The sequence below is a fragment of the Polypterus senegalus genome, chromosome 11 (assembly GCF_016835505.1).
Source record: "Polypterus senegalus isolate Bchr_013 chromosome 11, ASM1683550v1, whole genome shotgun sequence".
NCBI classification, from domain to species: Eukaryota; Metazoa; Chordata; class Cladistia; order Polypteriformes; family Polypteridae; genus Polypterus; species Polypterus senegalus.
Genome location: NC_053164.1, coordinates 162,612,836 through 162,640,160, shown reverse-complemented (window position 1 = coordinate 162,640,160; position 27,325 = coordinate 162,612,836). Strand labels below are relative to the sequence as shown.

Genomic DNA, 27,325 nt, shown 5'->3' with positions numbered 1-27,325 from the left:
AGCATAGCTGTGAGCCTGCCCCATACAAACACGGAGATCACATCTCGGGACACTCTTCAGTGTGCTGTCTGGTTGGGGGAGGTCCCAAGAGAGTTTACAAACCTCACATTTTCCTGAATGAGTGCTGCATTAATAGGAATGTTTCTTGAACAAGCATCACTGAACCAAATAAAAACTGCTTTTTCAATGTCTTCAAATGCAGCAGTTCACATACGTTTGCAACCCAAGATTTTTCTTCTTTTTTTGCTTTGTCTTTCAAGAAAGTTGACAGTGTCGATGGCGAAATTCCGGATTCACTCTAAATGTCTTTTTTGTTTTTGCCGCAATCGAGAGCGGCAAAAAAATGATAGTTTTTTTTTCTTCTAATATGAACTGTTATCGTTATTTTGTGTCTTCCGTTTCTATAGGAGTGTGACAATGAGATAAATTCCAGTGGATGCTTTTCAAATGTTGACGAGCAATAAGCAAAAGGTATCACTGGGGATTATTGTGCACAACTGAGCTGCGACCACAGAACTAACTGCTCTGTCTATATCATTCAGGCATTTCAAGATCTTTTGGGCACTTCATTGTAATGAAAGTATCTGTTGAATGTCCTTCCTAGTAACGAAATTTCTATAGACTAGTGTCATATGGGGAAACTGTCGGAACCATAAAAATACTTTGTTTTAATGAAAATTTCGTTGTAAAGATTTTTGTTGTAATGGAATTTTATCTGTAGTGTGTTTCTTTTTTAAGTATAATTTTGAAGAATGGCAATTTTACTGAGTTTAGATGCACATTTAAACAGTTTTTGTTATTTATTTGCTTACCATTTTTATGCAAAAATGGCATGCATTATTGTACTTTTTTTAAGTTTGAACTATAAACTAGGAAATATCCTTCACTGAAGGAAATATACATTTTGAGTCATGCAAAAATTCTCTTTTTTTTTGTTAATTGAAGATAGAATGGAATGTTTGATATTATCCCTTTATTTTTGTCAAATGTACAAATATTTAATTAAAATATGACTTCACAATAATAATTTAATTCTATAATTATATTTCTTTCTTTCTTATAAGTCTTTAATAATAAAATAATTCTATAATACTTAAGTCTTTCAAGCAGCACTCTACATATTATGTATGGTGGTGCATTCAGTATTTTTCCTTGTGTAAGACATGAAGCATTAAGCTCTCATATGCATCTACCAAATAATCAATAAAGAATTGCAAAGTATATATCTTTTTACAAAGATATTTTGAGTTTTCTGCAGTCATATTTACTTTGTTTGCATTTCATGTCCAAAAAACTTAAAAATATTAATTTGTTCCCCAACATGTTTATTACTAGGCAATTTACAACATGAAGGTGACATCATAACCAAGCAACAAATACTGTAAACTGCGTAATATATAGAAAGAAATGTTAATTTTATTAATTACTCAAGGCTTACTATCATCAAATCCTTTCATATTTGCTTGTACAAAATAGTCATTTAATATTGTTTTATTTTCACTAGAATTTATTATTTAATATTATGCTGCAGAATTATTATCAGGTTTGAACTATCATCTGATGCCTATTTTACGTGAGCAATTTTTTTTTTTTTTCTTTTTGTCAATTACTGCTCCAAAATTAAATTTGCAGCACAAGACTAAATACCTGACAGGTGGATTGTGTGACATGAATAACTTTTTCATTTTTTTCATGGATGTTTTGATAATGTTTGCTGCTGTTCAGCATTGTTCCTCATTGGCACCTATTGTATCAAGAATTTTGTTACTTGCGTTGTCCATTAAAATATGACTTTAACATTTTTCCTTATTCTCCTACAAACAACATAGGGTAAGTAACTGCTAAAAAAAAATGATCAGTTTTGTAGGAGACAATACACTGTAACTGTGTGACTTTATACTGTACATCAGGGGGATTTTTAATCCATTGACAAAATAGAGAAAACAGTAATGTAAGTGAAAAACCATACAAGAGTTCAATGAAATACTGGATCATGCAATTGACTATGAAATTGGTTGAATAAAAACCATTGTCACTGTAGGACTGATATTGTTATCACTTATCCCACCGTCTTAAAATTAGATATGTACATGTTAATTTTTGCTTTCCATTCCCCTGCCTTTTGTTGTTTTTGTCAATAGCTGCTGATGCCAAAGAAGGAATTTGAACTATTCAAGGTAGGGTTAGTGTCCTGCTCTCTGACTTCCTTTGTTTTTGCTAATTGCATCCCTTACTTCTCAATGGCTACCACTTTCTTGCCTTTCTGAAGTAGTTACCAGATGACCCATTAGATGGCTTTCTAAGCTTCACTCTATTGCAGTGGTTCTCAACTGGTCTGGCTTTGGGACCCACCATCACCCCTTAATGACAAGCCACGACCCAAAATTTTCAACTTCTCAAATTTATTGAATGAAAAGATGGTACAGTTTGAACCTGAGATAGTAGAGTAGAATATACACAGTATGCCAACACAAATAAACTGATAAGCCTAATGATAAACCAACATGACCAGCAAGTGACGATGCTAGAGAGGGAAATATTCCCTTTTACACTCAATTAGTTGCATTTTAATTAAAACCAAAACTCTTCAGTACTACTGTTAAAAACTCTTCAGTAACTGTTTGAACAGACTCAACAATGCTTTCATGCACAAATATGAAATAAAAAAGTGCAACTACTGAGAAATATTTACAAAGAAACTAAAATTCAGCTGAACCAGAGCTGAGAATCCATACTCGCAGAGATAGATAGTGCTGAATGGTAGCAGTATTTTTACTGCTCGAGTGGCAAGACAAGGATACTCGCTCATCACAGTGCTGCACCAGAACTGGGTGAGGCTTACCTCCTTCAATTTCTTTTTTAGCGTGCAGTCACATGATAGCTCCACCAGCTGACTCTCTTCATTGCTTGGCAACGTGACACTTTCCATGTCGATTCCAAATGGATCGCGTATCCAGTCATCATCCCTCTGTTTCTATGGAAAGTAGTCATTAAACCGCTCAAGAAGTTTATTCAGATGTGTTGTAATCATTTTCCTCATTACATTTTTTCCTGCCGTGTCCAGTTGCTGACAGGCATTGGGGAATATGTCAAGTCAGTTTTTAGAAACATGACTTGCCCACAAGCAGATCTTCTTTATTTTTTTGAAGGCATTGAATTTGTCATACTGTTCAAAAATGATGTGCTCCATCCCCTGCACAGACACATTTAATGTGTTTAATTGTTCAAACACATCAGCGAGGTAAGCAACATGTGCATGCCACACACTGTTGCTGAACAGGTCTGCAAGAGGTGAATTGTTCTGGGCAAGAAAAGCTGCAATTTCAGCTCGTAGTTCATAAAAACGGGACAGTACCTTTCCCCTCAGAAGCCAGCGTACCTCGGTATGATACAACACCTGTACGTGCTCACTACCAAGATCTTGGCACAGTTTCTGAAAACATCGGGTGTTCTTTGCACTCTGTTTAATGTAGTTTACCACTTGGATGACATCTTTTAATGTTCTATGAAGCACTGGTACCATATCCTTTGCTGCCACGGCCTCCCGATGTAAAAAAAAAAAACAATGGTTCCAAGTTGCATTCAGAGCTTTCTCAAGTATTCTCCTCACAACCCCCGAGTTTTTTCCTGTCATGGAGACAGTGCCATCAGTTGTGATACCAACGCACATGTCCCAGCTTAGACCCACTGAACACAAATACAAGTCCACCGAGCTGAAAATGTTCTCTGAAGTCGTAGTAGTAGGGAGCTCTGTTGTGCAGAGAAATTGTTCCTGTAAGTCCCCGTCCCACACATGTCTCATGTAAATAAGTAAAACTGGTTTGTTTGTTATGTCTGTGGATTTGTCCATTTGTAAGGCAAAATGACCACTTGCCTTAATGGTAGCTGTGGTCTGTTGTTTGATGTAATCCAACATGTCTTCAGTTCACCTACTAATAATGTCATTTGACAGAGGTACTGTATAGTTTTTAGTTTATCCACTGCGGATTGATCCAACACCTCTCTGATCATGTCCATGGCTGCAGGTAAGATGAGGTCCTCTGTAATGGTGTGAGGCTGCATGGAGTGCCTGTTCTTGCTTCGAGCACAAAAAAGTAAAGACACTTTTGTGATGTCCTCAGGTGTTGAAATCGTCATTTGAAGTACTCAACAGGTTTATCTTTGAGGTAATGGTGTTTTGTTTCCAAATGCCGCTTTAGTTTTGACGGCTTGATGCTTTCACATGCCAACACCTTGCTGCACAAAAGACACTGTGGTTTTTGTCCTCCTTTGTCGTCAATATAAGAAAATCCATATCTAACATATTCTGCGTTGTACCTGCGTTTCGCCATACTCAATTAGCATATATAAACAAAGTTTGCGGGTCTTTTTCTATGGTGTGAAATGGTGGTTGTCAACTCGCATTACTAGGCATTATAGCCACCTACTGTTAAGAAATGTGAACAGACGACACTCCCGTTTATTTTTTTCTTAACATTTTTTTGCCCAGGCAAAGGCCCGTGACCCACTTTTGGGTCGCGACCCACCAGTTGAGAATCACTGCACTATTGCATTTTAGGTGAAGAGTTTCTTTGTTTCTTTTGATGGCAATGTCTAAAAATATTTGGAAATTTATCAATGAACTGTTTCAATGCCATTTAAAAAATTCAAAGTGATATAGTTTACCACTTAATTTTAATTGAGTAAATACAAATAAGTAACATCTCAAATTTATAGTCAGGAGCAAGCTGAAAAGTAAAACTTGTGATGTACTTTTGCCTGTATTATTTTTTAAATGAATGTTTCCTTTTTAAAATGTGCATGCAGAGTGTTTAATAATAACAGAACAGTGTTTACCCACTTTGCTTAGCCATATGTATTACAAAATTGAATGAATGCACATTAAAAAACCAAGTCAAAAATACAGTAAAGTAGAAGAGTAGCTATTTAAAGTTTGATTTACTAGCATTCAGAGTAGCTATTTAACCTTTGATCTATTAGCATTCAGTTTTCTCCGACATAAAAAGCACTATTACTAGGACTTGTATCATCAGTAATCTGAGCAGTCTCAGATGCTGGTTAGGTTGATTAAGCTGAAGTAATGAGAACTGATTTCATTCTTTTAATTTTAATTTTGAAGTTAATCATAAAGCAATATTGCCAGATTCCAGATTTCTTGCTAAGTTAGAATTCCTGACAGGAAATAAAAAATGTAGATGCCCAGTAGTCCAGTATTAAATCTACTATTGCACACAACTCTGTTAATATTCCAAAAGAGAATTTCTCAATATCAAAATATGTCTGGGCAACTCTTCTATTATCATTAGTGATGTTAACAACTGTTTAACACTAGAATTACCAGAGGCTACAAAAAAACTCGTAATTCCGTCCCACCTTAAATCGCTTCTTAAATCCCTTCACACCTCTCCTTTGTCTTCTAAATGTGCTGATAAAGAGAAGCTTGGAGCAGCCGGCTATTCCATCCCCCCAACAATTTAGAACGTGCACGAACTTCTCCCAGCTCATGCCTTGATTGAGTATCTGGGAGTGAAGTGGAGTTTTAGAGTGGAAATAATAGATCGTTGTTTGGAACACACGCATTTCATGTCTGTTCCGTTTCTACAGTAATCTGTGTCAACACATTGTTAAAACAGAAACGTTTTTTATATTCTAGTAGTAGATGACAAAATGTAGGCATAAACTATATAATGTATGAAGCCTGAAGTCCAAATAGCAAAAAAACATTTTCACAAGAATAACACAATTGCGCTTTTATTCAAAAATATAACTGCAGAAACCTTAACATGCGACATTGACAGTTGTTTATTATAACTGCCTCTGTGGTTCAATAGAATCAGTTCCCGCTTGGGAATCAAAAGGTCACGAGTTCGATCCTGCGCCATTCCATTTTGAGAAGTACACTGCTCTTAGTCTTACTGTTTTAGAATAAAAGCATACATTTGATTTCAGTCTGTAACAGCCGGTGCAATTTATGATCCTTGTAAAGGTTAGCTTTTTTTTTAATTCACTTTTCATTCTCTCAGTCGCGTTCAGAATCAATCCATACAACCCCATCTGACACGGCTGTTTTCACTAAAGACGCGCTATAGCTCTGCAGTGTACCACGATGCATACTAACGCCCAACCCCAGGACATGCAGAGGAAAGAATGGTAAAGAGCAGTAACTTCGGCGCTATATGCAATAATCAGACACTCCCCATCTGCCCGTGTCGTTCAAACACAGGAACATATATTGGTGTAAAAGTATAACAAAAGTGCACTTTTTCCATCGCCTTTTCCTGTAAGAAGCAATGTACACACTTCTCTCTATGCTGTGGTTTCTATTACACACCTGAAAGAAAGAGACAATACATGTGAAAATATCCAGCATACAGCAACATGCGGGAACTGGCAGGAACACTCAATAAAACTGAATAAAAAGAAAATCAAGTGACGGTGAGATACGAAGAAGGCAGCTTCGCCAGCGTCTGTGTGTCAGAACCCTTTGGGGGGTGCGTTAGTATGCATCGTGGTACAACGCAGAGCTATAGCGCGTCTGTATTCTGTTTCTTTTGTACTCCAGGGCATGCAGAGGAGAGAATGGTAAAGAGCAGTAAGTTCGGCGCTATATGCAATCATCAGACACTCCCCATCTGCCCGTTGTTTTGTTATACTTTTCAATACTTTTTACTGCTCAAGCGGGCATGCTCAAAAATACACGTGTAATGCCACGAAAAGTGCACGCAGACACTTCATTTCGCAAACAAAACAAGTGCACTTTTATTCAAAACTACCTGTATAACCGAAGAAAAAAGAAAGCAAGTTACAGTAGGCGATTGATACGACAGCTTGCATGGTGCAATGCTAAGAAGTGCTGATTTTCATTCCGTGCTATATAAAATCATCACATTCAAATATTAACAGTTCCCACACACCCAAGGACCGTCCTTCCTACATTTACGACACGTGTACTTGTTGCAGTGTACACATCTCTGTGCTATGGTTTCTATTACACTGAATGAGCACCTGACACTGTACTTTCTTCCCTGGGGGAAGGTCCCGGATCAGAGAATTTCCAGTTCCTGCATAAATTCACACCCGATCTGACGCTGTTCGTTTTCAAATAATATTGCATTAGTGCGATTATATTTTCACATATATTGTCTCTTTCTTTCAGGTGTGTAATAGAAACCACAGCATAGAGAGAGTGTGTACACATTGCTTCTTACAGGAAAAGGCGATGGAAAAAGTGCACTTGAATAAAAGTGCACTTTTGTTATACTTTACACCAATATATGTTCCTGTGTTTGAACGACACGGGCAGATGGGGAGTGTCTGATGATTACATATAGCGCTGAAGTTACTGCTCTTTACCATTCTTTCCTCTGCATGTCCTGGAGTACAAAAGAAACAGCATACAGCAACATGCAGGGACACTCAAGAAAACTGAATAAAAAGAAAAGCAAGTGACGGTGAGATACGAAGAAGGCAGCTTCGCCAGCGTTTGTGTGTCAGAACCCGGTTGGTGGGTTGGTGGGTCAGGGGGGCGTTAGTATGCATCGTGGTACACTGCAGAGCTATAGCGCGTCTTTAGTGAAAACAGCCGTGTCAGATGGGGTTGTATGGATTGATTCTGAACGCGACTGAGAGAATGAAAAGTGAATTAAAAAAAAGCTAACCTTTACAAGGATCATAAATTGCACCGGCTGTTACAGACTGAAATCAAATGTATGCTTTTATTCTAAAACAGTAAGACTAAGAGCAGTTTACTTCTCAAAATGGAGGCGCAGGATCGAACTCGTGACCTTTTGATTCCCAAGCGGGGCTGATTCTATTGAACCACAGAGGCAGTTATAATAAACTGTCAATGTCGCATGTTAAGGTTTCTGCAGTTATATTTTTGAATAAAAGCGCAATTGTGTTATTCTTGTGAAAATGTTTCTTTGCTATTTGGACTTCAGGCTTCATACATTATATAGTTTATGCCTACATTTTGTCATCTACTACTAGAATATAAAAACGTTTCTGTTTTAACAATGTGTTGACACAGATTACTGTAGAAACGGAACAGACATGAAATGCGTGTGTTCCAAATAACGATCTATTATTTCCACTCTAAAACTCCACTTCACTCCCAGATACTCAATCAAGGCATGAGCTGAGAGAAGTTCGTGCACGTTCTAAATTGGTGGGGGATGGAATAGCCGGCTGCTCCTAGCTTCTCTTTATCAGCACATTTAGAGGACAAAGGACGCTGGCGGAGAGGTGTGAAGGGATTTAAGAAGCAGTTTAAGGTGGGACGGAATTACGAGTTTTTTCGTAGGCTCTGGTAATTCTAGTGTTAAGAGATCAATATATGAGATGTGGGGTGAACTAGAATGAATTGATTGATGTTAATCAATCACCTAATTACATCACAAACACATAATTATTTAAATAATTCAGTAAGGCTTCTACTTGATATTCTTACTTTTCTTTGTGGCTGAAGCTCCTTGCTGATATTGCGATAACTGAAGTATGCTCTTTTTAAGAAAAAATAGAATTTATTGATAAGTGCAAGGTTTATACAAGTACAGTAGAACGTTGATTATCTGACAATTAATCAAATAGTTGAGATACTCAAATATGGGAATATCCAGTTTATATATAACCAAATGTAATTAGGTCTACAATTAATTATTGCATGCAGGGTTATTTTTACTGTGTTTTAAAATATGAATTATTATTAAAAACAATTGATTTGGTTAAGGTTTAACTAATAACCAAATTATTGTGAAGAAACGGTTTATACTGTATTCAATTTATTTTGAATTTAATTAAATGTCTTACATGGTTTCAACTCTAAATCACTTTTTTACATAAACAGAAATAAACACAAGTAATTGCACACAAATAAGGGTATATTGAATCTTGGGAAGGTTTTTTTTTATTATTCAGTATGCAATCTTGAATTTTTCTTTGAATAAATGAGCAGTCTGTTTCATCCTCTTTAATAGTAGTATCTCCATAAAGCTCATTGAAGTTTCTAATCATAACCACATATATTTTCCATCCCATCTGCAGCCTTTTTTTAACCATGTGCAAAAGCATGGGGAAGTTTATTTTGCTGTAGAGTGTGGATGAGGGTGTACAGATAGCACGTATCTGAACTCATTTCAGGGGGATACTTCTCCTTTTGTTTGTTGCTGGGTATGTGGCTGCCAGCAACTTAAGTAGTGTTGCAAGATGGAAGCAGTGGCAAGAATGTGCAGGCAGGCAGTGCATGAGATAGATGAGGGCTCACGAGACAGAGGAGAATATGTGAAGTCACAAGTAAGGAGGTATGGATGATTGGGCAGAATGTGGAAGGTAGAGCTGTGGAATAACCCTTGAGGAGCAGCAGTATTCCAGCTTTTCATCTGATAAGTCTGAAAACTTCCTAAAAAAAAGTTTTAGTGAGTTTTGCAAATCCTGTGCAAAATTAATTTTTGCAGCAGTTTTGCAAAAAGTGTGTATGGAAACAAAACTTTGCTGTTTCTCTCTTCACTAGCTATACTGTATTTTAGATAACTGATGTTTGTTAGATCAGTTTTCTACTGTATATTTATTGATATTGATTGATTTTATAAACCTATTTGTTTAGTTGTTCACTTTAGTCATCCTGCCTTTGCTCTAATATACAGTCTTTTCAGGAGTGAGAGCTAAGCTTTTAGGCTAAGACTTAACGCTGTTTACCTCCAAATGTATATATAAAAGTGTAAATGTGAGAAATTAATTTAACAAAGTTAATCATAAGCTTGTTAAACATTAAAGATTTACCAGGTTTTAGGATGCTGTTCTCTAGATAAACCATTTTTATGATATCAGCCCTTTAAATGGATGATGTTTGTTGCTGTGTGGCATTGCATGCCGTTGCTCTGTGTTTGAGTGAAGACCTTTGCTTATGGTGGAATGCAGTAATTTTCTTTGCCAAGGTGTCCTTTATTCATGTTACAATGTTCCTCAGCTTTTAAAATGATATTCAGGTGTCATGAAATAACCTCCAGTCTTTTAAAACATAAAATCTGAGATACAGTATCTTGAACTATCTATTTGAGTTATGTAAAAATGTATTTTAGATATCTTATACATTGGTCAATATGACAATATCAATAATGCATTTTAAGATGTCTTGATTATGTTTCGAAATATGTTAGATTAACATCCAGTCAATTTTGAGTCACCTGAACAGCTTTTTGAGATGTCTTAAAACTTTAAATACCTTTGTGTGCAATTCAGGATTCCAGATTTATCTGAGCTTGTGTTAAAAATGTACGGAAGGCATATTGGAAATGGAGGTATTCATTCTGAGATTTGTTGAATTATTGAGTTACTTTATGGTATCTTGAAATATATTTGGTATCTCAGAATGCATGGGAAATTATTTTAAGATGTATTCAAGATATTTGTATATACATTTAAGATTTCTGAAAGTGGTCAATGTGTCATTTTATGATAAGAAACTCCATTCAAAATATTTTGAAGGAGACAGAAAATTAATTTTGAGATATTTTAAAATGCATTTGGAAATAACTGTAAATGTTAATTTGGCATGCTATACTTAGTGTTAGTATAGGGTTTACGAATAAAAATAATAAAGATGACTTCTGTCTTTAAGTATCTGACATGGCATAGTAAGCTTTTAAGTTAAACTGGCTACACTTTTGAAGACCGGTAATAAAATTCATGTACAATATTTGGTATCTCTTCTTCTCTATGTACCTTCATCATTTCTCGTACACTTTTTTTTTGGTATCCTTGTATGTTTCAACTTCTGTCCAGCACTTCTTCACTCAACCGCGTTTTCATAAGGCCTTCTTCTCAGTTTCTGTCATTTCAAAGTGACTTTCTTGACTTGTGTCCATTTTCTGAATACCACCAATGGTAGATGGGCCCTCATTACCCACTGTGAAAACATCATTCGTAGTCTTATGACTACTCCTGTTCAGAGCAATATCCCCGCCTCTCTAGACCAATACAAGTTTGCTTACAGGGCAGACAGGTCAACTGAGTACACTGTCTCACTTGCCCTTTACACTACCATGTCACACCTGGAACACAACACCACCGTGATAGGCCTGATCCCCAATAATAATGACGCAGCCTATAGAGAAAAGGTTAAGAATCTGGAGAGTTAGAGCCAGAACAACAGCCTTGCGCTCAATTCCAAGAAAACAGAAGAGCAGATTCTGGAGACTCAACTACAGCGGTCACCATCCCATCAACATTAACGTTGAGAGGGTGGAGACAGTCCAGAGTTTCACATTCTTGGGAGTATATTTTGAGCTGTTAATAGTAACTGTGCTTCTCATAGTTTACTGTTTACTTTTAAATTTATGCTTTTTGTAGTTTAATGTTTACTCTTATATACCTTTACCTAAAGGAATCTTTAGGACTCATTTATACTTCACGCTCAGAACGCGTACGCATCCGCATCCGCATCATGGCTGCCACGCGTTCCCAGCGTTCATTTCATGCGTCCTCTGAGCAGGTCCTCAAAAATTAATGTAACGCGTGCGCGAGTTGCAGTACCAGCAAAAGTCGAGCGAGTGTGCTAAAAGTCGGAACGTGGCGTCAGAGTCTCTGTTTACTATCTACATGTGACAGCAAGCCTCTATGGAGATCCTTCGGGGATCGATGTGCGCACTTTGCTTTTTGATGAATGACTCAAATACAGCGCTATACATTGTGTTGCCGATGTGAAGCTGCAAAAAAATAAAAATAAAAAAATAGACGGCACAAAAGATGGTAAGTGAGACTTTTAAAATGTATCGTGTCATTTATATTTGTCTTTTTTATGTATTAATTTTTGCAACTTAACAACAGCAACATAATGTATAGCGTTATATTTGAGCCACTGAGAAAAAAATAAAGGACACGGTGAAAACGTGTATTTTGTGATTAAAGTGGAAATTTCAGCTTTAATCTCGAAATGTCCACTTTAACCTCGTAGTTTACTTTATCATTAAAGCAGACGGTCATAAACGTCATCCCAGTTTTTAATCGCTACAAGCTTCTTGGACCTGACAGCAGGTAAAGTAAAACAATAAAAAATAGATGGCACAAAAGATGGTATGTGAGACTTTTAAAACGTATCGTGTCATTTATATATGTCTTTTTTATTTTTTAAATTTTTGCAACTTAACAGCAACATAATGTATAGCGTTATATTTGAGCCACTGAGAAGATGGCACAAAAGATGGTATGTGAAACTTTTAAAATGTATCGTGTCATTACGATCGGGAATATGTGACGCTTGAATATAAAAGCACCACGAATGCATCTGTATGTCGGCATTTTGCTTCAGCAGCGGAAAACAGCAATAGATCGCCAAACAGAACAAATTAAATGTATGATATTCCAACTCTCTGCACATTTAGAATCTTTAGATTTATACTTGATATCACTTTCATGATGAAATGCATTAAAATGTGTATGTTACATTTTACATATAATTTCGTTTAAATAATGAATACTGTTAATAAATACACACATGGGGGAATAATTACACACATGGGGTGTCACGGTGGCGGAGCGATAGCACTACTGTCTCGCAGGGAGTTATGTTGCTGGTATTTCCTGATTGTATTCCACACTGTGCTCCGGTTTCCTTCAAAGATATGCAGATTTGGGGATTTGGTGCCGCTAAAATGACGCTAGTGTATGTGTGTGCTTATATTCACCTTGCGATGAGCTGAGGCCTCGTCAAGGGACTGTTTCTCACTCGTGCCCAATGCTTCCTGGAATGGACACATTTATGGATTTAATCAATAAACATCCTTTTCAGAGATATTGCGGTAAGGTGTTATTGGAATTTAATAGGTGTTTTAGGCAATTCACAACACAGAGAAGCCGAACATGTTCTCACCGCGATAATGTCTCGCACTGCCACCTGGTGGATTCCTCCAGATTTACGTAAAGTACGCAGCGCAAGTATGAACACTACAACGCTTGCGTAGCAGGAGCGTCCGCTGCAGCATGCATCGCGTCGCGTGAAGTATAACTCCGGCCTTAGACTTGTTCCAAATGATATTTCATTGTATTGTACATTGACAATAAAGGCATCTTGAAGTTGACTTGGGTTGCGCCTCATTTGCATTTAGTTGACCTGTTAGGTAAGGTATTAGCTTTGTTGTAGTTAAAATGCTCCATTTTAACTTCAAAATAAATAACTTAATTAAAAAAAAAAATTATTAAAAAGCTTGTCATAATAAAGAACTTAACTTCACACTTCTAAAGTATCATGTCATCATCTGTACCACTGAACCAGAGCAACCAAACTGATCAATCAGATTGCTTGGAGGGACCAGACTCAAACACGCACATACACAGAGACAGTAGCATTGTATTATACAGTAAATTAATATGAATCTTAGTATCATAGACCTGTCAGACAGGATATTGTGAAGTACTGTTGTAATTTTCCATGTGCTCAAGTTAATTCCCACTTTATAGCATTTCCATGTGTGTGCTTCGTTTACTATAACCACAGTGTTCTTGGGCTGAAAGTGTTCATGTGTGCTTTTTCTTCAGAGATTTTCAGTTGAGTATGTACTGTGCAAAATATATCAGCTGTTGTTCCTATGTAGCACTTTGGCTTTTATTGTTAATTTAAAAAGTATGCAATATTTCAATTTCCCTGTTTTATAGTATTATTCACTGTATTACAAATAATTTAAAAAATGTAGACTGAAAATAAATTAAAGAATTTACTTTTAAAAAGGAAAGTAATTCAAGTTAAATACCCACTGAGGTTGTCATTTGCTTCATGGAAACCATCATTTTCTGAACATTTTGGGCTTAATCTATGTAATCCGTATCATTGTATTAATATTAAATTAAAGAACGTTTATCACTTTCATTATAAACTTCTTGGGTTAGCACAGAGAAAACAACAGTATGAAATTAAAACATTTCTTTTAATGTTTTAACCTAAGTTCATTTTATTTTTGTTTTCTGAGTTATTTTGTTTATTTCATTTAAACTATGTTTTGAGATTTTTTTTTTCTTCAACTGCATTATTTTATTTTTTTATTTGCAAGCAATTACTTGGGGAGTTATCAGAGGTAATTAATTTATTACAAATGTTGTAATAGCAGCTTTTAGACAGCATTAATTGAAGTTCTATATCTCTAGCAGAATTTTTTATTCATTGTTTTTATTTTATGTTTTTATGCTCACTATACTCATTGCAGATATTAAGTTAAACTGGCAACTATTTGCCATAATTGCATGTAATAAGGTGAATAACGTAATAACTAAGCAAATGAACTTTTTAATGAAGCATACAGTAATTATATGCAAGTATAATTCAAACTACTGTAATTCATAGTAGAATTCAAATTACTCATGTTCTTTTATATTTTTAAAAATAACTTTGAGTATGTTGATCTGACTGATACAATATATCAGCATGCACATCATTATTTATTATCTACCTGTCACAATTTTAGGACACTCAGCTGGTTTAGGGTAAACACAGGACTGGCCTTTGCTTTGTTTAAGCAGTTTAAACTCCAGAATGCTTCCCAATTGACCCGAGATTTATTTACTGCCATCCATTCACATAACAATTAACATTTCTTCTATGAATAATTTTGCTAATGTTTATTGTGATTATTATTGTGTAGACCACATTATGTAATGAAAACTTTCTTTTAATAATTTATTTCTATATTTAATTGCAGAAGCAGAAAATGGAGTATGTACCTAATCAAGTAAACCCAATCCCCCGTGCTCCTTCTCCACCTCCTGCTCCTGCCCAGATTCCATCTCATCCAATAACTCCTGGTTCATTCAGCAATCGGTCCATTTCATCCACCAGTGTCACCCGACAGAACAGCAGTAACTCGAGTGACAGTGGAAGTGTGGTCATGAGAGACGGCCAGCGAGAAAAAGACAAAGTGATTAATCGTGAGTTAACTTACACTTTGGTTCTTTTAATTAAAAAGAATTGTTCTTTGTGAAATTTAAAACATACAAAGCTAAGGTAAATTTGTACTTTTTCCTTTCTGTCCAAGTTCTTATTTGGACTAAACAATATAGAATTCACACATTGTTTTTGTAAATGTTACTGGTTTTTAATGTAGCTTTATAGAATTGCTATATATTTTTAGATATATTTGTTATCATGATATTTCCCTTTACTTACCCTTTACCTGTTCTCTTCAAGGATAAGAGTACTCTTTAGATTCATTCCCGGGTTGGTCTACTGTGGCATCTTAAGATTAGCGCACACACACATTGATATACACATCCACACAGACCCTAACTATAACAAAGCCCTATGAATGACACATACACAGCTGGTTAATCTCTTAACACTTTAAACCACACAAGTGCCTTATGAATAACACATACCTGTACACAAATCGTCACTCTCTTAGCACTTCAAGAGACTTATTTATTATCAACAGAAACAACATACATTGTTTTATATATATTTCAGACCTAAATATTACTTAGGTCTGTAGGAATTTATTCAAACATACAAAGGCTCAGTATACTTGACTATAGGCCATTTATCAGCCAAGAATTATTTACTTTACAAGCTGTTCCCTAGTATTGGGTGTAGCTCTCACCCTCAGCCTTAATAAACCATGCAGATCAGAGTGTATGGCAAACTTCCGACTGCCCTAGGTGCTCCTAATATCTACTTTATTACTTCAGTCACTCTAGATATGAAAACAAATTATAGAAAGTTGAAAGCAGTGGTATCTATTACATGAATAATAATACTGGGGAAGATTACAGAAAAAATTCTGCTGCTTTGAAGGTCCCAATGAGCACAGTGGCCTCCATCATCTGTAAGTGGAAGATGTTCGAAACTACCAGGACTCTTCCTAGAGCTGGCCGGCCATCTAAACTGAGCGATCGGGGTAGAAGGGCCTTAGTTAGGGAGGTGACCAAGAACCCAATGGTCACTCTGTCAGAGCTCCAGAGGTCCCCTGTGGAGAGAGGAGAACCTTCCAGAAGGACAACCATCTCTGCAGCAATCCACCAATCAGGCCTGTATGGTAGAGTGGCCAGACGGAAGCCACTCCTTAGTAAAAGGCTCATGGCAGCCCACCTGGAGTTTAAAAAAAGGCACCTGAAGGACTCTCAGACCATGAGAAACAAAATTCTCTGGTCTGATGAGACAAATATTGAACTCTTTGGTGTGAATGCCAGGCGTCCCGTTTGGAGAGAACCAGGCACCGCAGCATCATGCTGTGGGGATGTTTTTCAGTGGCAGGAACTGGGAGACTAGTCAGGATAAAGTGAAGGATGACTGCAGCAATGCACAGAGACAGCCTGGATGAAAACCTGCTCCAGAGCGCTCTTGACCGCAGACTGGGGCGACGGTTCATCTTTCAGCAGGACAACAACCCTAAGCACACAGCCAAGATATCAAAGAAGTGGCTTCAGGACAACTCTGTGAATGTCCTTGAGTGGCCCAGCCAGAGCCCAGACTTGAATCCGATTGAACATGCCTGGAGAGATCTTAAAATGGCTGTGCACCGACTCTTCCCATCCAACCTGATGGAGCTTAAGAGGTGCTGCAAAGAGGAATGGGCGAAACTGGCCAAGGATAGGTGTGCCAAGCTTGTGGCAGCATATTCAAAAAGACTTGAGGCTGTAATTGCTGCCAAAGGTGCATCGACAATGTATTGAGCAAAGGCTGTGGATACTTATGTACATGTGATTTGTCAGTTTTTTTATTTTTAATAAATTTGCAAAAACCTCAAGTAAACTTTTTTAATGTTGTCATTATGAGGTGTTGTTCTAGGTGTCTTGTGATCTAGCACTCAAAGTTGTTTATGAGATGCTTTGCTGACAATCAGAAGAAAATGGCCAAATATTGCTGGGGCCTTCTTCTGATGTCTCTCTTCTCTGTCATTGCTGTTTCCTCTTCTGACGTTGCTCTTCAGACAAGGTATATTTATTTTAAAATTCTACGTTGGGGTTTTCCAACACATGATTGTTAGATACACCTGATTTACTGGCTGTCAGTATAATGGAAGAGTTTACTCAGATTCTTTTCTTGTTTGAGTCCATTTTCTAAAGCAATAAAGTTTTTAATGTTTTAAAACATTCTCCTCTCTCAAGCTGTAAACTAGTTTGGCAATTACTAGTCCCACGGCATCTCCTTCTGTTCTCGGGTTGTAAAGTAATCAGATACAGCTTCATCGGCATGTCGTCTTTTCCCAAGCTGTAAATCAATTTACTCCTGGTGCCCCTCTCTTCATTGTTGATAAGATCATTAATACAGCTTGAGGCATCTCCTGAATCCCTGCTCATTTGAAACAGATGTTACTGTGATTAATACTGGTACATTTCAGGAAAGCAGAATGCTTTTTATTTGTCAGTATTTATTATTATTATGCTAACTTTCATGCTCTGTGCTGAATTGAGAGAGTGATTTAGCTAAATGAAGGACGCAGCAGAAGTTATTTATGGGCCTCATGAATAGCGCCTGTAACTAATAGGGTGGATGCGCAACTTAAACAGGGTTGTGCTCTGGACAGAAGAGATGTGATCATTTCCACATGAAATGAAAAGGGAAAGTTGGGCAAATCCCAAGGAAGATGCTAAGCTCAATGGTTAGCAAGGATTGTGTATTGCTTTTCACTACTGGCACTCATAGATGTGTACTGGCTCTCATGTTGGTTATCCATTCTGTGCCATCCTCCTCTCACACTGCACTTTGATAGCAAAGCTACAAACACCAAGAAAGAAATGTCAGTCTTAGATAGTATAGCTTGAATTTTTATTGGGAAAGTCACAGAAATTTTGTTGTGACATTTGAAGCTACTGCTCCTTACTCCTCGCTTTTCACATTGATACATCAGTGTAACACATATGGTATAGGCAGTTATATAAATCCACCTCAATTGAGCATACTCAGCATAATTTGATATACAATAGAGTCTTTGTTTACAAAAAAAGTATCCAGGTGTCTTAATTACTCTTTGTTTAATCATGTGTCCAAACTGTTTAATTAATGTCGGTCATTATAGCAGAGTAGTAGCTTTGTAGCTTCGGATCTGCATTTGTATCTGGAAGGTTTCTGGTTCAAATCTCATTACTGCAAGAAAGAATCCTACTCTTATTGACCCTTGAGCAAGGCCGTTAACCTGAAAATTGCTCCGGGATGTTGTGCAATTGCTGATCCTGCCCTCTATCCCACAAAGGTCATGTGAAAAATTAATTTTCCCCCCTGGGATTAACAAAATATCTCTCTATTATAAAAAAAAAAAAAAAATCTTGAGAAGGAGACGTGACGTGATCTTCTTGGAAGACACTTTGACGTCCTGTGAGAGACGGCAGTGAAACAAAAGGACAGCTGCTGTACAGGCTTTTAAATGATCAATGCACAGCGTAACAAGCAGAACACACACCTCGGCAGCAGCAGCACCACCTCCTTAGCATGCGTTCAGCTCCCCCCCTTTACAACGCGAGTGACAGAGACGCAAAGTGGCTGGAGCGTAGTGCGCCTGGGAAAAGGGGGGGGGTAGGTGGGCGAGCAAAGCGATGAAGATGTGATCATCTCGGAGAGACACTTTGACGACACGCGAGGCATGATCATCTCGGAGGGATACTTTGACGTCACACGAGGCTAGACATTACAACCTTAGGAAGCAAGACTCGTGAGATGGTGACTTTTGCACATCACGCCCTACTTACAAACAATTTAAAACTTGTTCATGGACATCTAACCTAGCAGTTTTTGGATTGCTTTTGGCAGGCACACTTCATGTGATCCCGGCTCTTAAAACAACAATAAGCAACAAGCAGAATACGCAGCTGGCCAGCAACAGCAATCCAGCAGATGATCCATCCACATCTCGTTAGCGTGCGCTCAGAACCCCCCCTTTTACAACGCGAGCGGCAGAGACGTGAAGTGGCAAAATGATAGCTGCTGTACAGGCTTTTAAATGATCGACGCACAGCACGACAAGCAGAACAAGCAGCAAGTCAGCAGCTGATCCAAACGCATCTCCTTAGCGTGCATTCAGCCCCCCACCCCCACCCCCCCTCACAACATGAGCAGTGTTATACGTCCCACGAGAAAGAGATTTAACTATTCCCGGGGCCAGAAATTAAGAACACATTGTTTTTACAAAAGTTAAAAAAAAAAAAATAATAATGCATACAGCGGAACCTCGAGTCTCGGCCGTAATTAGTTCCAAAACTCTGGTCGCAACCTGATTTGGTCGTGACCCAAAATAATTTCCCCCATAGGATTGTATGTAATGTGCACTTGAACCCGGACATAGACAGACGGACAACGTTGGCTCCACCAACGCACTGTTTATTTACAATATACTTACAATATTTAGTTCAGTGCACGTCCCAGTGCCTCTTGCACCGTTCCCCCAAAGTCCAGGCCACACAGTCAAAATGCCTGTCTGGCCACCTCCAGTCCTCTCTCCAGCTCCGTCTCTCTTACACCCGACTTCCGCTCTCGACTGAAGGGAGAGGCGGCCCCTTAAATAGGAACCCAGATGGGCTCCAGCTGCTTCCCGGCACTCCTCCGCAGACATGCCCCCAGTGTGGCGGGTGTGCGTCCGGGTGTCCCCTGTCGTCTTTCCCCCAGCACTTCCTGCTGGGCTCCAGGGATATTCAGGCACCGGGGCGCCGCCTGGCGGTGGCCACGGGTCCCTACAGGGCTGGGCTTCCAAGCCCTTTACCCGTGGCCCCCAACATAACCAGGGCATACGCCCCCTCGCGGTCTGGAGGAGGTACAAGCCCTCCTCCGGTCCTCCTGGGCATCCCGGCCGGGCTCCGTTCCCGGCCGGATGCCACAGTAAATACAATTAATCTGTTCCGGACCGTGCAAGCTGTATGTAAATATATTTTTAATATATTTAAGCACAAAAATAGCTAATTATACCATAGAATGCACAGTGTAATCTATACTAATAAAAGGCAAAGCCCTCACTCACTCACTGACTCACTCACTGACTCATCACTAATTCTCCAACTTCCCGTGTGGGTGGAAGGCTGAAATTTGGCAGGTTCATTCCTTACAGCTTCCTTACAAAAGTTGGGCAGGTTTTATATCGAAATTCTACGCGTAATGGTCATAACTGGAAGCAGTTTTTCTCCATTTACTGTAATGGAGATGAGCTTCAACGCCGTGGGGAGTTTCGTGTGACATCATCACGCCTCCCACGTAATCACGCAGTACATAGAAAACCAGGAAGACCTCAAAAAAGCGCTGAAGAAAACATGCATTATATAATTGAGAAGGCAGCGAAACAATAAGAAGCGAGCGAGTGACATATACAACCATATTCATGAGTTCTGCTACTTCGGAAACAAAGCACGATGTAAACCTACACTTTAAATTAAGTTCACAGACAGGCTGCCACTGGCGGTTGTAATTTAGTGCCTGCCCATATAAGGCCGTCCGTCAGCGGCAATCCAATAGCAAACTGCCACGGGTAAATATTCACGGGTGAAGGACTGTGCTTATGGAGAGGAAGATGAGATGGTCAGGGTGGTGTTTGACACAAACTCAGCGAAACTGCGAGAGAAAGTTTTAAGTGCCAGGACTAAGGTAACATTAAATACAGCCATGGACATAGCAGGAGATGGCACCAGCACAGCTGGGAACCTTCGATGCATGTACACCGAGTGGCTCACGTGAACTGGCGCAGTGCACAGATAAAAGGCAACAGTTCCAAAGAGCTGAACAAAAACCGAATTACACAATTGAAAAGACAGCAAAAAATATGAAGCGTCTGATACTTACAAGCATATTCATAAATCCAACTACTGTGGAAACAAAGCACACGTTGGAAAAAGTCAATGTCCCGCTAAAGGAAGACAGTGTAAAAAAACCCGTGCATGCAGTGTGTCAGGTCTCAGATAAAGAAGAAGACGAGCTGTTTATTGATGCAGTAAGAAACAAATCGATGAATGAAACCTGTCATCTTTACAACGATTGACAAACACGGAATGTAACTTGAACACAACACATCCTACAAATACGAACCTGATTGAAAGAAATAATGATAATCAAATCCTTGATGACCGCAACACTCAGTAACACTCACAAAACAAATACTGTATATTGACAGTCATGTTACGTTATTTTTAAAATGTTCCCTTTTCTTTTCTAGCTTTTTTAACACACTACTTCTCCGCTGCGATACGTGGGTATATATATATGTATATATATATAACCCGATCTACATACTCGAATAATGGATACTTTATTCGCCATCAATGATTGTTTTGGTAAAGCCATACTCAGTGTATTCATTAGATGAACGGTAAAAAGTAAGCGAGGGAGGATGACTAATTGAGGCATGCAGGCTGTAGTGCTGCGTCAACTCTATCTGAATTGCGCGATCACATTTGAAAAATATATCTTTTCAAGTTCTATTTAGTCCATGTTTGTCAAACTCAAGGGCCGCGGGCCACATCCGGCCCGCGAGATCATTTTATATACTGTATTATTGTTATTAAAGCCCGGGTATATGAAGCGCTGGTAACACAATAAACTACAGATCCCATAATGCAACGCTAGCTCACACGATGCTGAAGAGAAAAGTTGATTCTGAAAATAGAGCCTTTAAAAACCGATGGGAGGCTGAGTATATGTTTACTGAACCCGTGTGTCTCATTTGTGGAGCTATTGTGGCTGTAATTACAGAATTTAATCTAAGACGGCACTATAAAACAAAACATCAGGGTAACCTGAAAGACCTGAATGCAATGCAGAAGATACAGAAAGCAGAAGAATTAAATAAGAATCTGACACTTCAGCGGACGTTTTTACTCGTGCACAATCACAAAGTGATTTCAATTGAGGCTGCTTTTATGGGAGACACAACCACTTGCCCCACTTTCCCTGTTACCAAGTAATGTTAAACCAAGTCGTCACTACGGTGTTCCCAAATCGCACTTTGCTGATAAACTGAGCGCACTGAGTTTGCACGGCGCTTTGGTGACTTTGAAGAACAAAAAGTCTGTCTACATGCGGCTCGAACCTTGTGCATTTTGGTAGCACATATCTGTGTGAGAAGCTCTTCTCAGTGATAAAGACTAACAAAACAGCACACAGGAGTCGCCTCACTGATGAGCACCTGCAATCCATCCTGAGAATCTCCACAACACAGAACCTCACACCAAACAGAAACGAACTTGTGGCCAAAAAAAGATGCCAGGCGTCCAGCTCTAAAATGACATCAGAGCAAAGACAACTGAATGATTTGATTTGTTATTGCTGAAAGGAACACATTTTATTTATATTTCCAGGTTTTGTTATGCAGCATGTTCATATTTGAATTTGTATAATTTTGACAGGATATATTTTTATGGAGAGCAAAATCTTTTGGGATATTTAAAATCTAAGTTTATTTTTTATAAAATATAAAATTACATAAGAGTAAAGAAATTTGAATGTTTGTTCTTTTAATGTTTACTTTATTTCTAACTTGTATAATTTAGACAGGATATATTTTATGGAGAGCAAAATATTATAAGTTGTTTAAGGTTTGAGTTGATTTATTCACGAATAATATTCCTGTCTGTTTTTACCATTCCTACCAAAGATATTTCTGTCGACTAAATAAAAATTCCTTCTATTTAAAATTTAAATAGAACTTGAACAAATACAATAGTTCATAATATCCACGCAGACTTGCACGTAAGAGCGGGAGTTATCCGTTTTAACAAGCAGCATATTGCACTGATACGAAATAGCTGTGTGTGTATATATGTAGATATGTATGTATATGTATATATATGTTTATATATGTGTGTGTGTATATATATATGTATGTATATATGTGTATATGTATAGATATGTATATATATGTTTATGTGTGTGTGTGTGTAAATATATATATATTTATATATATATTATGACAGCAACACTCATCACTCACAACAGTGACAAAACAATTACATTGACAATCATGTTACGTTATTTTCAAAATGTTTCCTTTTCTTTTTCATTGCTTCTTTAACACACTACTTCTCCGCTGTGAAGCGCAGGTATTTTGCTAGTAGTAAACTAAATGTAAAAACATTGAATAACATAAGAAAACCTTGAACAGAGAAAACTAACATTGCAAGAGTTTACACTATAGCCTTTACGAACCGATCTTTGTAAACACTTTTTTTAATGAGTTTTAAGCACAGGGAAAAAATGAACATTTGAAAAATCCGTAATTTATACAAAAACTAACCATAAACAACCAAGAAAACTAACCTTGCATGAGTCGAGTTCTGGCATGAAGGAAGTGAGGAGGAACTGGGTGGAGAGGAGATTACGGTTTAGAGGTAAAGTCTGTGAAGATGCGGGTTCTCTGCATGCTCCCATCTCGTTTCTGGGAGCCCTGAAACCCGTTACCATTGGTAATGTTACCGATGAGCACGACAGTGAGGCACTACAATGGAGCAATCGGATGGTGCAAAAAGTGCCAAGTGCTTTTTTTAAAATCAACAAAACAACAATCAAAACCAAAGTCCAAATTAAAGCGCAGTGCTTTCAGAATCCTTCAATAAATAAATGATCCCATAAAACCAGAAGTGAAGTGGAGGTTAAAATCCAATAGAAAAAAAGAATTCATTAAATACAATAAGATTAAAAACAATCCTTGAAGCAGTCTCTTTAAAAACAAGCAACAAAACGGTGCATTCTTTAACTGCCTTCTTGCACTCTCTCTCTCTCTCGCGCTCGCTCGCTGCACTGGGAATGCACAGGGAGAGACTGAACACATACGGAAATCATCGGCATGTACGAACCGGAAGGGGAACTGGCTTGTTCATCAACCGAGTGTGTGGTTGTTAACAGATGCAAAAGTTTGTCAAACTTTTTGGTTGTAACCCGATTTGTACGTTGTCCAAGATGTTCGTGATCCGAGGTTCCACTGTATGTAACAACTCCCATGAAAATAACAATCTCTTTAAATTATATATCCTTTTAAATCAAACCTGGGGGTGAGCGAGCAAAACAAGCAGGGGCAGAGCCCCCTAGTATCAAATAAAAGAAAAGGTTTATTTTTGAATTGCAAATTTCTTTGTTCAGTATTGTGTATTTTAACTTTAAACTTTTATTAAAAAAGAAACGCACCATATGAATTTTATCACTTTACAATGATGGTTTGCATTTTTCCGTACATTTTCAGATTAGGGCAAAAAACAGGTTGCCTGTCCACGTGGACCACAGCCTATTCACACCAGGCCTATTCTGAGTCACCAATCAATTTAAAGTGTTGCATTTTGCCGAAGCTTGTCAGGTAAAGAATTTAATGAGAGCTAGAACTCCACTGAACTATCAACCATGTGTACATTCAGCCATCCAGTTTTTAGCTTTTCTTAATATTTAGCTTTTCTCTACATTAGCAGACTATGTGTGTTCAAAAGAGTAATTTATTGAAGCAAATTGTCTTATAAACAAACTTCTGTGTTGGCTACAACTTTTAGCAGTATCAGGAAACAGTTTTTAAACATTGTAGCTGCGTTTTCCCAAAATTACCAAAGTTCTGCAGCTTCAACTCAAAAAAAATGGGATTCAACAAAAGCCTGACGCGCAGAAATGATTCCACGGACAAAATATCTTGGTTTTTGAAAGTTTAGTTAAGTTTTGAAATAAAAAAAGGTTCACACAAAAAAGAAAATTAAAATAACAAAGAGGAAATTAATGTTAAGAAAAGTTCAATTTTAAACTTAATCTTGCTACATCTCAAATCGTTACTATTTACTTAACATTTCTGAACCATTTCAAAACGGTCAGAAAACTGTATGCTTATCCCATTTCTAAGCCAAAAAATGGGTTTTTTAAGTCCCTCTTTACTGGGACCTATTCTAAACAAACTGAGCTTATTATCACACTGTTACTCAGTTATAGTAAGAAGATTCTATCTCTTGCTAACCTATAGGGTGAAAAGACTATACCATAAGCTATGACTATGAAAGGAATTTATATTTATAAGCAAACATTAATATGAATTTAACTCAAAACTTTAACTTTCTAAGATTGGCTCCTACAAACATTCAAGAAGCAAAATTAGTATGCAGCCCTGTGCATTATTCTGACAAACTATTCTTAGTAGATCAAACTGGATCAATAATGGATAGATGACAAAAATATCTGAATGTAAGAGAATTTAAAAAAAAAAAAAAATTCAGATTGAGTGTGTAGTAAAACAACTCTGCTTTTGAGCTTTGATGTTAAAACAGGGTCATAATTACCTGTTGCTTAAATGTCTGTATATTCCTTCAAGATGATACTCTGCACCTCACTACATTCAAACAATATTGTTTAGAAGTGTGTAGTTTTAAAACACCTTTAAATGATTTTGAATTTGGGGGTGATGCCCTTTAATACAGGAGTACAGCAGAGCCATTGCACTTAAACTTGCTCAAAGTTTTCTCTAATTGTTTATTTTACTCAGGAAGAAAATCACATATGGAAGAAGTACAAGATGAACTTATGCACAGATTGACAATCGGCCGTAGTGCTGCTCAGAAAAAGTTTCAAGTACCCCGCAGCACCAGCCATTCTACTGTAAATATATCGTATGATTCATCACCTGATGAGGTGAAAATGTGGCTGCAGTCTAAAGGATTCAGCCCTATGTGAGTTATTTTTTTATGCTTTAAATAGAAAATTTTATTAATTTGGAGTACCTTAATAAACCTCATGTGCGTGCAAATACAGTGTAGTGTTATAAGGTAGTTAAAGTATGTATTCTTAATTCTTGGTAAAATAAAGCGTTCCTTAAGTATTTGGTTTATTTATAAATTTAAAATATAAAAATGTAATCACTATTGTATGCTTTGTAAGAAACTGATGGATGTCATGGATAATGCGATATACTGTATGTGTTAGTCTATTTGTAAAAGAGTTTGTCCCAACTCATTTCATGATCAGTCATTAATTTTGAATTTATCCTGATTGATTAGCTGATCATTTTTCTTCTCTTATTCTACATTCAGAAAAATGCAATATGCAAGATCTAATTTTACAAATTTGTGTGTTCTTGCCTTAGCTTCAGATATGTTTCTTTTGTCATTTTCCTATTAGTTCATCTTTTTATGTGGAGCTTTCTGCTTTAATTGAATCCTAATAATGATCATTAATGATGAACGGAGCAGACCTTGTGTGTAAGGGTTGCCGGGGGTCTGGCAAACAACCATGAATGCATGGAAGGGTGAGACCATTTCAGTGTCATTCCTTGGCTTAAATAAGCATAACAGCTACAAAAGCAAAATGGAAATCATCATGAGGATAAAAAATGTAAAATCAAGATGAAAGCTGTGATATGGAACCAAAATAACACTGCTGTATCTACTAGTACTTCTTAAACTTCAGAAACTGTTCGGCTAAGAGTACACAAACTGTCATTCTTTGACTTGACAATTACTAATAGTGCCAACAGTTTCTGTTTTCACCTTATTCTTTTTGTGTATTTGTTTTGTTTACCTTCTGTTTAAAATGATTTATTCTATTTGTTAATCTAAGTTTAAATCAATTGTTTCAGATCAAGAAGGAAATCTGCTTAGACAGCTTCTTCTTCTTGTTGAGACATCTAACACAGCTTCCCTATAAACATCAACATCTTTTCTTTCATTCTCAAATTGAGCTGTTCCATATTATATATGGACTAAAGTAGAAGTATCAAATTTCTGAAGGGCCACAGTGAAACCCAGTAAGGGGTCCATGGATTTAGCTACATAACACAATCCAAACCTCCCTCCTCCCACAAACACTAGGGTCCTAACCATCCTTGAAGTGTGGGAGGTTTGAGGATAATCATGTTAATATTTTGGTTGTTTAGATATAATGTTAAGCAAAGTTAAAATGAAAAACTTCATATTAGTTTGTGTGATACTGTACATGGTGTAATTCTGCTCTACAGATGTAACAAAAAACAATAAATATATTGGTACTAATTCAGTACTAAAGTTCAAAAACCATTAACAATACCAGCTTTTTTTCCAGTATCAGTACTACCGAGAAAATGAGTACTGCACTTGCATGACTGCAAATAGCTGAATTACTCTGGAAGGAACAATAATACATTAGAAAAACTTAGTAAAAACTACATATGAAATTGACTCTCTGCAATAATGATACAGCAACACATGTAGAAAAGAAAAACCACGCGGGTTAAGTCTGGAAATTTTTTTTGTGAGTGCAGGAATAATACATAATTTATTTTAAAAAAGCAAAACACATACAAAAGGCTGAGTTATTGCAACTTTTATCATATAATAGAATTAATTCAGAAACAGATCTGTGGGTTCTGTCCATTTTCTAACTGGTGTATACAATTCATGGTTGCATTGAGGTGTGACTAGCATGCATCTACATTTATTCATA

The 27,325-nt window shown here is 37.3% G+C and overlaps 1 protein-coding gene across 4 annotated transcripts in view; it reads left to right on the top strand.

Moving 5' to 3' along the window:
• The window catches only part of eps8a (epidermal growth factor receptor pathway substrate 8a), a 402,686-nt gene that overhangs the window by 360,123 nt on the left and 15,238 nt on the right, over window positions 1–27,325 (top strand). For 3 of the 4 annotated variants that reach the window (XM_039769996.1, XM_039769994.1, XM_039769995.1), the window contains exons 18-20: window positions 2,142–2,177; window positions 14,685–14,910; window positions 25,395–25,578. In XM_039769996.1, the coding sequence (XP_039625930.1) occupies window positions 2,142–2,177; window positions 14,685–14,910; window positions 25,395–25,578 (446 nt within the window). The remainder of the gene's footprint in view (window positions 1–2,141; window positions 2,178–14,684; window positions 14,911–25,394; window positions 25,579–27,325) is intronic. The other variant, XM_039769997.1, reaches the window with a different exon arrangement.